This window comes from Oreochromis niloticus, linkage group LG15 (genome assembly GCF_001858045.2).
Source record: "Oreochromis niloticus isolate F11D_XX linkage group LG15, O_niloticus_UMD_NMBU, whole genome shotgun sequence".
NCBI classification, from domain to species: domain Eukaryota; kingdom Metazoa; phylum Chordata; class Actinopteri; order Cichliformes; family Cichlidae; genus Oreochromis; species Oreochromis niloticus.
In genome coordinates, this window is record NC_031980.2 from 36,604,103 (window position 1) to 36,616,972 (window position 12,870).

General features: G+C 37.6%; 1 protein-coding gene across 32 annotated transcripts in view; it reads left to right on the forward strand.

Moving 5' to 3' along the window:
- adgrl2a (adhesion G protein-coupled receptor L2a) overlaps positions 1 to 12,870 on the forward strand; it is a 90,529-nt gene that overhangs the window by 33,253 nt on the left and 44,406 nt on the right. For all 32 annotated transcript variants that reach the window (XM_025898617.1, XM_025898623.1, XM_025898624.1 and 29 more), the window contains exon 3: positions 3,007 to 3,220. In XM_025898617.1, the coding sequence (XP_025754402.1) occupies positions 3,007 to 3,220 (214 nt within the window). The remainder of the gene's footprint in view (positions 1 to 3,006; positions 3,221 to 12,870) is intronic.

Below are 12,870 nucleotides of genomic sequence, written 5' to 3' on the forward strand. Positions count from 1 at the left end.
CTTTTTTTGTGGGGCCGATCTTGGTCAATACTTATTTAAGTGAAACAGTGACAAATGCGTATGTGAAGAGGACAGATTTTCTGAGGATCTCATCCAAAACTGAATAAATGAAATGAAATACTTGTACAAACAATACAACATTACTAACTTAATTGAGAAATAAGGACTCCCATCTATTCCACTGACATTTGTTTACAGAACTATTGTTTGTCGCCCCATATTGATTTATCTTTGTCACCCATCTCCCCATGAACTAAAAATACCATCTGACACCAGAGAGAGGAAAAAAATCAGCCTCAGGCCTAATCAATTGAGAGAGGCTTTTGGAGGTTGTTTACGATGCTGCTTTTGGTCCATGATGCACAAGCCCAGCTGGTGAATGAAATGAGTTTAGAGGACAGCAATTTTGTCTGAGAACCAGGAATATGAACAAGAAAATTATTTCACAGCGTTGCCAGTGCGTTTTTGTAGAAGTCGTACCGTACTCTTGAGCCTGCATTTATCTCCTCATTGCTCCGGCCGCTGTTTTCCTACTTAAGCGCAGAGACTGCATCAGCTCTAAATCATAAAAAACCAGAAGTGGAGATTGTAAAGGCCCTGCAGAGTGATTTAAGTGTTTTAACAGTGATGCAGAAACGCAGAGCATCAGTGGGTTTGGCTGTGGATTTGGAGATCAAACTCAGAGGTCTTACACACGGCCAAAAAAACAGATCACTCGGAGCCACAAAGTAGGCCAAGTTTAACGTATCCCACCCAGTCATGCTTATCTGCTGCCCAGTCACCTTTATATTAGGGCAGGGTAGCAAAAATGCTAGCTTCAGTTATTGAAATCACACGTTTTAAAATGATTTTTATTCCTCATATGCAGAAAAAAAGTGAAAGCTGTCATTTCTTCATTTGATGTGACAACAGTTGACAGAAAAGCAATAGATGAGTTTCCATTACACATCTACCACTTATGACATGATTTAAGCGTAAAAATTGCGATACGGGTTTGAGTGATGTTTTACATAGGCTCTACACATCATATTTCAGTCTTTTGACAAAGCTGGAGTACATTGACACGAACTCAAGATTGGCTGTCAAGTCCTGTTCTTAACATGCTGTGTTTTCAGGGGGTTTTTCACTTGGGTTTTTTTTTCCTCTCAAGCCAACATCTCTGATATATTGTTTATCACCTTAAGCGTTCTTTTTGACTCGAGAGAGAAAGGGGCTGCAAAAATGAAATACAGCCGAAACCTATCATATTTGAAAGCCTTTACTTTTTCATGTCTATTGGTCACATGAGAAAGTTTGCTGTCAAAAAGTGCAAGTGGAGGAAAAAAGATCCTTCCCTGATGATTTTATGCTCCCAAACAAATAAAAGTCTTTTAGTGATAGGCCAGGGCAGCTGCCCTCATCCATACAGATATATCCTTTGTTTACCCCGAGCTCCTCACCGAGCACCTTCAGAAACAGGCCTTTCACCTGATTGGCTCACAAACGGTGGATCTGGCAATACAAGCTGACATTTATCTTACTTTGTAAAATACCACAGGAGCATTTCCAGGCAAAGCATAAAAAGCAGAATGCTAATCCCCTGCCACTGTAGCTTTGCGTTTAAATCACACTAAGATAATTGTATTGGTAATTAATTGATGAATCATTCAGTAGGGTACAATGAACTTAGCCTTTCTTGACCAATTTACTCGGTGGCTTTAAGTAAACAGCTGCCACAAAAGAACATGTCACACAATGCCTCGTGAAGTAATAAAGTGCTTCATAATTCCAAACAACTGCACATATGGATCGCCCTGACTTGTCCAGGAGCCAAATGAATTAGTGCATTAGAAGTGGCGGCGGCGGCGTGCTTTATTTTCTTCTGCGACTGTGAATAAAGCTCATTAAGGAAACGCGTTCTTCGGAAACAAAGCCATCAACCAAGTTGCATTAACAGTGATGTTTAAAGCACTATAAAGGTGACTGAGATGCAGATAAACTGTAGTTTTTATTCAGCCGTGATTCAGTCAGAGTCTGCAGAGAAGCATCTGAAAATCATTTTTAGCTCCGTGCCAGGTTTCTTTGATATCTGACATGACATAGCTGTAGGAAGCTGCCCTCGCCAAAAAGACATGCAGTATGCAGACCGGTATAGTTTATGCAGGTAGTTCACTTTTAGTTTAAATATGGCTTTTGGCATTGTTCGTATTCGCCGAGCCACAATATTGATTTCTTTTCTATTTTTCCTACCCCCTCACCCTCCCCGACACACACACACACACACACACACACACACACACACACACATTCATAAACCCTTTTTTCTTTTTTTCAGCCTCCCAATAGCCTTGCCTTCGATTGTCAGCACTGAAGTGGATTAAATTACACTCATGTTGTCATGCTTGTTGTTCTTTTTCATTTTGGATAGAAAAATGAGCATTGCAAGTAAACCGCAAGTCTCCAGTGATAGACTCTGCAATGTCAGTGAGTTCCCGTATTGAAGTGAAACACACGACAACAGCGGAGAAGACAAAGATGGTTAAAAATGTATTTATTTAATTGTTTATGTTAACGTGACATCCGCCTTTAAAGGTTGTTCTTGTGTCGGCATGCTTATGTAGATGGTCACAGGGGGAAACAAGGCTCCAGACATTTAAGCTGACAAACTAGACTTTAATGACAAATATTGATTTCTCTTTTTTTTTTAGTAGCAGTTAAGGCACGTGGATGACATACTAACACCATTAGCTCCCTGGTGCGGTTTAGATCTGAAATGTTCACTCGGCATACTGATGTATGTCAGAGTTGCAGTCCAGTCTGGCTTTTACTCTTTAGATTTCTCATTTATATTGATGAAAAGTTATATCTTCTGAATAAAATAAGAGAAAGCGATGTTTGAAGATGCTTCCTTTGTGTATATCCACCTCTGATCTCTTTTGTCTCCTGCCTCCCTCTTCCTCTAAGTCGGCGCAGCTTCATGCTTCGATCCGCACTGATAGAGCTCCTTCTCCCTCTCTTCTCCCTCAGGGTTTAGTCGAGCTGCCCTGCCATTTGGCTTAGTGCGGAGAGAGCTGTCTTGTGAGGGTTACCCCATTGATTTGCGGTGTCCAGGAAGTGATGTCATAATGATCGAAAGCGCCAACTATGGCCGAACGGACGACAAGATCTGCGATGCCGACCCTTTCCAGATGGAGAACATAAACTGCTATCTTCCAGACGCCTACAAGATCATGTCACAAAGGTAACACTGCAGACACCTCCAAATAATCACAGTAATAATAATAAATAAATCTAAAGGTACTTTCCACTGTCACAGAAGGGAAATTATTGATAAGCATGATAACATTTTCTTTGTCGTAGACCGCTGTTGACCATTTCATTTTGCATGGTTGCCCCTGTTGGCATCCTGTGTTGAGAAACAAAATCCTCCGTATCCTTTGGCTTTGGAGTAAAAGTCACCCAGAACAATAACAGTGTTGCTGTCAGTTGCATAAAAACAGAAAAACGGAATATGAGTGTGTAATAAGATTGCACTACTGAGACAGCCGAAACCGAGCAGAAGAGAATTAGAAATTTCATCAGAACTTGGAATTTTAAATCAATTTGGGCAAACAGCCCAGGGAGAGCAGATTAAAACACAGCAACACAGCCAAAGTCACAGAGTACAGTAACAAAGCTTCCCATCCACACTGCTGCCCACTTCTGCTCTTATATACATACATTTAATATCTGCATTTATGTGATACAAATAAATACAAATGAAAAAAATGTATATGATAAATATTGATTATGATGAAGATTAAAATGCTGGAGTATTTCTACAGTATGATGTGTATTACTTTGCTAAATGTTCAAAACACTACTTCTACTATCTGAATTTCCTAAACTTCCTAAATCATACTGATCTCATGTCTAAATTCCTGCTGGTAAGTTTAAGAGCAGGCTGTTAGCATGATTCAAAGATGCTCCATATCTGATATTCACACTCTGATTGATAGTGTTAACTTTGGCACCCAGTATTGCTTTAGAGTGGCACCAAAAATTGTGTCAGAATTGAATAAATGCACTCAATGAAAAGTGCATGGATACAGTTATTTTTCTGCAGCTGACCTTACTGCATATGTATCTGTATTGAGTTTTCCACTCAGACCGCAAAATTTGGGGTTGACAGTTTTAAAATGAAATATACAATTCAACTCACTAAGTTTTGCATTTGTCAATTCACCACCAGCTGCCAAAGTCTAATGGCATAAAGTCATGTGTTAACCATTTTGCAGTTCCAAGAACAACAGCGGTGTGGTCTGAGGGAGAGAAGTTTCTCCACTCCTGTTCATTTATTTGCAATACTAGAAGAACACGAGAACATCTGAGGGCAGTCGTTAGTGTTCCTAAGGAAGTGAAAGGCAACACGCACCAAAGCTGTTTTGGGCCGGAGCTTTAAAAAGTCAACATGAAATACATAAAATATGCATTTTAATGATATTCACATTTATCACATTGCAGGTTTGCAGAGTGTGCAAATATTGCTTTAACAAACACTAACGCACCAACAATACAATGAGAACATTTTCATTACCAGTCTGACTTCAGTCCAACTGAATTTTAGGCTTTTATGAGACAACAAACACTAAAAATATTTAATTCCAATTTTGCAGATTATTCATTATTTGCAGTGTCACAATGCTAACACTGCAGACCAAGTCAGTAATTCCAGTTCATCTTATTATTACGTAACTCTGACCGCGTTATGTCACCAAGGATAAAAGGAAATTTCTCAAGGAATTTAGCTCGTAAATGTATTTCAGTCCAAGACGTCAGATAAAATTATGGCAGATAATTCTACTGATTCCAGACTTACTGTAAGCACATGAATAAAACTTTACATTGAAAAAATAAACATTTTATTGTGAGCCTGCACATTTTCATTTAGCTTTTATTTGTATCGCTCTCATGGAAACATTTCTTTTTGCCTACTTTTTGTTTAATTTCCATTATTAAAAAAAGGTTGCTAATGGACAGTTTAATCAATTAACACCACACTGATGTGCCACAGTGCAAGCTTGAAACCATCTCTGTAGCTGTCATTAAATGCAAAGCTATCTACACGTTCACTGACGTGCACACACACTTGCAAACTTGGTCTAACCAGGAACGCTGCATACATGAGACCTAATACACGAGACCAGTTGTCACACAGGGATGCCACTGGAGCCAAAGTGCACAGGATGGAATGACATATGACTGCCACAGAGAGAGATATTGGACGGTATGAGAGCGTCAGCAACTCTGGCACGCCGCCTTGGGAAATAAAAAAAAATAATGAAATAAAAAAGTAGAGCCCTTGTATTCAGGGGGGTTATTGTCAAGTCCTATTTGATGAAGTCAGATAGCTGACTCACATTGTCTGTCCTGAAAGGCTGCAGCCTGCCTTCTCTCCGCTTGTGGCCATATGTATTACGCTGGCCTCAGCCTCGCTCGTACACAACAGTAAACAGTAAACTGAAGCACAAATACCGACCCAGCAGGAGGCTGACAACAAATCCCAAAAACGCTCTCTACCAGTGTCTCTAGTTCAGACGCTGATGTCTGTAGGACTGGGGTTCATTGCTCACATCCTGAGAGTGCCAGAGGCTGTACTTCAGATGTTGTTTTAAATGTGTTTTTAGCACCGTGATGTCGGTGTTGTAGCGTTCAAAGAGAGAGAGAGAGAGAGAAAAAACTGTCATAAAAGAGGTCTCTGCGAGGGACACAAGTTCAAAATCCACAAAACAGGTACTTTACAAGACCTACGTCTGACAAAACACACATAAAGTTCTTTTGAGATCACCATGGAAATGTGAGAACAGATTAGTGAGTCATTATTTATACGAGTGGAAAGCATGGATTGGAGTTTTTATGTAGTCCGTATCATAAAAAGCAAAAAGAGTACACTGACATGAAAATAGATTCAAGGACAACTTGACAAATGTCCAAGACTGCATATGGGACTAATTACACATTCTTTTTCTCTTGCCCGTTTATTTACAGCAATAGACTGAAATAGGAAGCAAATGTAATGAAAGATTGCCCCTGCTGCCAAAAATAATTATCCTCAAATGGGAAAAAAAGGAACGTGGTGATTGTTTTGCCTGTTTGGAATGCAGTGTTTGTTTCATTGGCATGAGGTCTGAGCCCTCCGTTCCTCCCCGAGTCTAAACTCTGCTCTGCTGTCTGGCTCCTGCTGAGGCTAGCTCAGCTGAAAACATTCCCTTTGTTGAACACTCCCCTGCACACACACTGTATGTGGAAAAAAAAAGGAAAATAGTATTTCCTACTGTACAGCCTACATCAATAAAGGGATTCAAGAACCAAAAATATTTGTTGCCATAATTACTCTGGTCTACTAATTTAAGTGTGTGGGGGGAAATCACATTAGTACTCGTGTGTGGAAAACTGTGTTCACTTTTAAACATCCGAAATTGATGTGGCCCCGAAGTGTGGAGAATTGGATTGAGGCTTCACTGAGTTTGATAGATCCTGTTGGCACTCCAAGTTGTTTTTATATCTGGCTGGCATATTATATTCATGAGCACAATGATTTTATGAAAATAGCCTTAGGACTGTTGTGGCTCAATTAGAACATTCAGCTGCAAGCAATTAGTCGACTCAAGTGGGTGATAATCTGTACAGGAATTTTTCATGTGGACACCTCCCCAGCAGATGTGAAACTGCATGGCAGTACAGTTTGAAATAATTAATTCATTGGTAATAATATTCAGTGATGTGTTTTTTTTCTTTCTTTTCAGGATTTTAGTTGTTAATGATTACATTTCCTCATCTACGCTGATGATAATGATAATGACTACAAACACATTCTCGCCACACAGATAACATCTACTAAATTAAAACTGTAATTTAAGTGCATTTGAATATTATTCTGTAGTGCGTTTACTTGTGCATGCAACAACCATCTGGTGCTTAGATGTTACTGATCTAAATCTGTCCATCAGTCTCCATCACAGTTCAAGGAATAAGAAAACATGACAGTGAAGCACCTCGACTAATCATCTCCTCAAAAAAAAAAAAAAAAGGATATACAATATGAGCAGCTTACATCTATTGATTTCTCTTTGACTAATGAGGTTCATTGTAAGTATTAGATAACAAGGTCATTGATTGCTGTAACATAACATGATTGGTGCCTGTGCATCGTATTTTTTTTTTAAAGAGCGTATCATTGATGAAACTGATCAGTGCAGATAGCTCTCTAACAGAGAAGATTAAATCCATCAGCAGGATTAGGGGACAGCATGAGTTACACAGAGCTGATTATTAATTAATAATTATCACGACAATTATTATTATTACCAGTCAACAACCGTGTATTTGAAATGTTGTATTTCATAATGACATATTAAATGCAGCAGATTTTTACAAATATAACATGTTGTAAAAACATTAACATGCAATTAGCTGCATCTTTGAACTTGCTGTCAATGAATGTGAAGCAGTTCTGGAGACTAAATGATGCCGCTTACACTATTTATATCAATGTCAGGGCGGCTCGCGAGGCTCTCCGAGGAGCTCCATTGTTGCCGCCTGACAGCACAGTGCCTTGTTCTTCCTCTCTGTATGTACGACGTTAGTGTTTATTTAAAGCACAGCCGATTAAGATTTCATAAAGATCCAGATTCCGCTTGGACGTTTCACAGGGATGTTCAAAAGTTCATGAGCCATGAAACTGCTCTCGACTCAAAAAATAAAGTGTAGGAACAGTCATCTCATTAGGCTAACAACTGCTAATACCAGTGTTGAATTACATGAAATGTAAGTAGAGAAATAGATTTACCAACACACATGTCACATCATGTTAGATGGGTGGGGCAACACGCTGGTTTCCCACGTGTGAAGTCTGGAGTATGTATTGGAGAATCTGGGCAATGCAGCAAGTGAGGCCTACTACTGTTGATATTAATAGTAGTAAAGTACATATGATATGCACGTAGATTCACCACAGTTTTTAAATTGATACATTTTCTCACAGTTTGGAAATGTTTCCAGTTTTTCAGATAAATTTGATCACTAACACAATAACACTTCTGTAAAAAACAAAACAAAAAAACAATTAACACAGAAACACTGAACAACTCTCTATGAGGAATTTTAAGCAGTCAGGAACGCTCTGAAGTATTAAACAGTTATGACCTGCACACACATTAAAGATAACTTCACAGACCGCTAGTGTGGCTATCATTAAGGTAGTGGATCGTAACTATGGCTAATATTAAAATGATAACATTAGTGTTGGGAGTAGGTAGCAAATTGTATCAGTATGACGGGATGACACAATTATTTGTGTGTAAAAAGTACAATAATTCTTCTGAAGGTTGGAGCTGAAAAACGTCTATTAACAACTAGACAGACATAGAGGCAGCCTACCTTACCGACTGTATTCGATCAATAACAGAAGTCACCAGAAGCACAACGCTACCACAGAAAATCTAAAAATGTTCTGGGGTTTTTGTGATTTTGCTCTGCAAACAAAATCTTAAAGTATTGGTCATGCAGTCATACTTAGTTATATTAACTGGATTTGACATGTATTTTATGTGTTCTAAAAACTCAATAAATATATTGTTGCAGAAATTAACTGGATTTTTTTTTTTTTGCATGATGTCAGAGAACTTTGCACTCTGTCACAGAAATATTCTTTTATATTGTTTGTAATTTTTATATATATAAAAAATGATCCCCTGTTATATTAAAAATGTATTATTTTCCTGGGTATCAGTTTGAAATTCATTGACAAAAAAAGCATCAGCTTTTCCTTTTTAGTAGCTAGTAAAGCTTTGAGTTCCCATCTCTTCTTTACAAAACTGATCAAGCTTGAGAATGAACAGAGTTAAATTCCTTTCATTGACTAGAAGACAGAGCCGGCACTGAGAGGGTCATATTTGGCCAAAGGAGGACATTAATATTGTTGTTTCTGAAGCTTTCCTGAATTGTTGTCTTTATACTTGGGTGTTCTAGCTTCGCATTCTGTCATCTTGTAAAGGTCACATTTTGACCAGCAGAATGTCACAGTAGTATTTCTATTGACTTGAGTGGCATGGCGATATACCTTTTCTGGTTTAAAAATCAATAGATGGATGGATGTGAGTCAGACAGCCTTCCCCCTGACTCTTTAAGAGCCTGGAATCCCCCGGGTGAGCTCCATAAATATAGCACAAACACAAGCATATGACAGTAATTATAAGTTTCTGGGATGTCTCACCCGGATATTGGGCTGGATTGCAAGATGAAAGCGATGCTAATGGTTAATTTCTAACAACCTATTTCCTGCAGCATCATTGGGCCACCCCCTTATAAACTGCTCTATATATACTGATACTGGAGCTGATTATACTTATAAAAACTATACTGTACACACACGTGTGTGTGTGTGTGTGTGTGTGTGTGTGTGTGTGTTTTGTGTCCTGTTCGCACCAGATTTTTTTTTCCTTTGCTGCTATTCTCTGGCCTTGGAAATGATTTAATTTTTCAATGGCCTGTCTGCTATCAACAGGCTTGCCTCTTGAGAGAGATGTCTGCCTTGATAATTGTGCCATGAACCTCATCAGCATTTCAGATGAAATGGAGCTAGACGGGTCACTTTGAGTTTAAGAGATGCTAATTTGATTGAAATTCAAACTGGGAGCACCAGGAAGTAGATTGTGCCTTTTTCTGTAATGTGCTCCCCTCACTCATGTCGCTTTTCTCCTCCAGTTACACAGCGATTGTTTTTGCTACTGCTGCTGTATTTTTCTTATTTTATTTTTTTTATTGTGAATTACAAATAGCTGCTTTGGCTTTCAGTGAGTTGAAGGATAGAAAATCAAGAAGTGGGTACAAATGATCTGAGATTAAGCAATTAAGGGACATCTTACCAGTAGTCTAAAATAAACCAGTCACATGACCGGCACTTGATGTGACAGATGCAAAATTGGTAATGAAAGATTTATTTTCTACATTGCTTTTAAAAGTTTTTAATTTAGTTTAGTTTCCCTTTAAATCAGTTTGCAATTTTTCTGATTCAAAATTGAATATAATTAAAATATTTCAACACTTTTCAGGGCTTTCTCACCGGTCATCTGTTTTTTTTTTCTCTTTTAAACCAAATTTCTTCATTCATACACAGTCTAAATACACATTTTTTGTAGTTTCTTTTATTATTATTAAATATTTAAAGGTTTATCTTTGGTATTACCTCGTGGTGGTTGTGATTAATCTGATGATGAAATGTGTGATGACAAAATCCCCAAATTTCTAATTATGCAGTATATTTCCACATATTTGTCATAAAAGTAAAACCGGAATATAAATTTATAAACTGAAAGCTTGACATGACCCAAAGCATAGTTTATTAAAATGACACAGTTGTAAAAAACAGGCATGAAATCTGTTAGGATTTAAGAAGACCTCCCACTCTGTTTGTTTTTGTATGTTATAATGATTTATTATTAAATGAACATATTATCCTCATGGCCCATTATTCCTCTGACATGCTTTATGATGTCATAGCAAAAGGTTAAATATGGTGGATACATGGTATCACGAGTACTGGCAGTTCACCTTGTTGGTATCTTATTGCGTTCTTTCCCACTGCCCTGAGATGGAGCTCATATTTAAAAGAGATTTACATGAAATCCAAGCAGCACACTCTAATTGTACTGATGTCTGCCTCTCCCAAAAGGTCAGAGATGTGATGGGATTACATTTGGAACACTTCAGTGTGATTAAAAGGCCGGTGGGAGAAATGGAGGCAATCAAAGCAGAATCATGCTCTATCCTGCAGTCGTTTCAGTTTTACGTCAAGAAAAATGGTGATCTGATTTTACATTCTCAGACTAATTTAAATACATATTTTCGAGACATTTTCAAATTCAAATAATTTGTAAGAAAATACCACAAATAAGTAGAGAAAGATATAACTTTTTGATTTAAGCTTCTGACCTCTACTTCTTTTATCTCTTCAGACTTGGCTTTGCTTTGAAATTTATTGATTCATTCATTCTGGAACAAATTTATATACATGTATATATATTCTAGATATTATCACATTCAAAGTATCTGTGAGAAACACCCTGAAGAGGCAGAGAAAGAGCTAGTTCTTATTTGAGTCTGTGACCTCTAAGACTTTTTTATCTCTTCAGCCTTTTATACACTTTGAAATGTATTATTTACTAATTACTTTACTTACTTACTAATCTAATTATGTACTTACTTACTTATTCTCGGCCAACCCATGTTTGATATAAAAGTTTCCTAAAATCTTACTGCATCACATACACTCCTCTGTATAGGCACAGCAGGAACAGACAACCCCCAAAAATGAGTAGTAATAATAATAATAATAATAATAATGATAATAATGATGATGATAATAATTTTGCCTCCAAAATAGTATATTTACTATTAACTTCTTTAAGTCTTTTTAAAAGCTAAAACATAAATTGGTAGCCTCTTCACTTTTGTTCCAGTGAAATCCTGCTGAGCAATCAAGATATTCATAGAAAGTTTAAAATTCTCAAAGAAAGCAGAGGAATGCTTCCTTTGACTTAATAATCATTATGTACATGATTAATTACTATATAGCCTAAGACTAGCAAAAGATCATACTGTACATGCATTTAATTAGTGTGCACTTTGAGACCTGCGCCCCACCAAATCCAAAATGCTGAACTTTTGTATGGGAGGAATTTCAATTACATGCTCTCTCTCAAAATGAGGGTTAGAACTACGCACAGCACAAGTCATTAGGGTTTTTTTCTCAATTGGTCTCAGGGGAGGCCTGAGGTTTCACAGATGAGACAGACATCACAGTCACACAATCCCATAGACGAGGGAGCCCCCTGCTCCGCTGCTCTAAAATGAGGGCAATATATCAGAAAGAGCCATCAACACTTATGTCAACATTGTTTCATAAGAAATATGAGAATTTTTTGTGTTTATGTCCTGTTGTTTCATGCATTTGCCTGAGTGATGATGGCAGGCCTGTGTCTCATTAGTGTCACAAATTTTATTTTTGAATTAATTCTCTTTCATACCCGTAACATAAAGTATGCATTCATTTCCCAGTCTCATTGGTATCTGATAGATAAAGCACAGTGATTTATATTGCTCCTGCATGAGATGCTTATGCATGAGCAAAGGAAAAACAATCGTCAAAGTGACCATATAATATATGGAAACTGCTACAGACTCGAGAAATATTAGCCACAAAAACAAGCAGCATATTATGGTCCCAGCATGAGGTGCATGTTTTAATTTCAAAACAGTCATTCATTTCCATAAATACAACTATAATATGCTGATATTTTCATCTGTTATCACTCGCGGAGGTCATTAATAAAGTGAAATGCCCCTTGAAATCTGCACTAAACACAGATGCACACAGATGCGGAAACAAATGTGTGTTTATGCTGATTTGCTCTGTAATAAAATGTGCTGTATTAAAATTGCCAAAAGGAAAAGAAAAGAAAGGAAAAAAAAAAACCATTTGTGCTTCTCAGCCAAAATAAGAAGGTGTTCTCTATCAAAAACATTTACAAACATTTATGAACTCTTTCAGTCAGCATGCATGCTGATTTTTAGAAATGCAGAGGAACATAAGGAACATGAATGAGCGATGTCTAATTATGTTGCCTTCTGTTGTTACGACTTTCTGGTCAGGACACAGTTTTGTGTTGTAAATCTCAGTCCCAGTGCCCTGCATGCTTTCCTGATACTCAGCTAAAACTCTGTAGGTTTGTTTTTAAGCAAAAACTAAAGCGGCACCAGTTTCCAGGTCCTACGTCAATTCATCACTGTGCACCTCAACAGTAACCAACTCTGCCCTGTTCCACTGAGATGCCTAATAATATATTAATAACA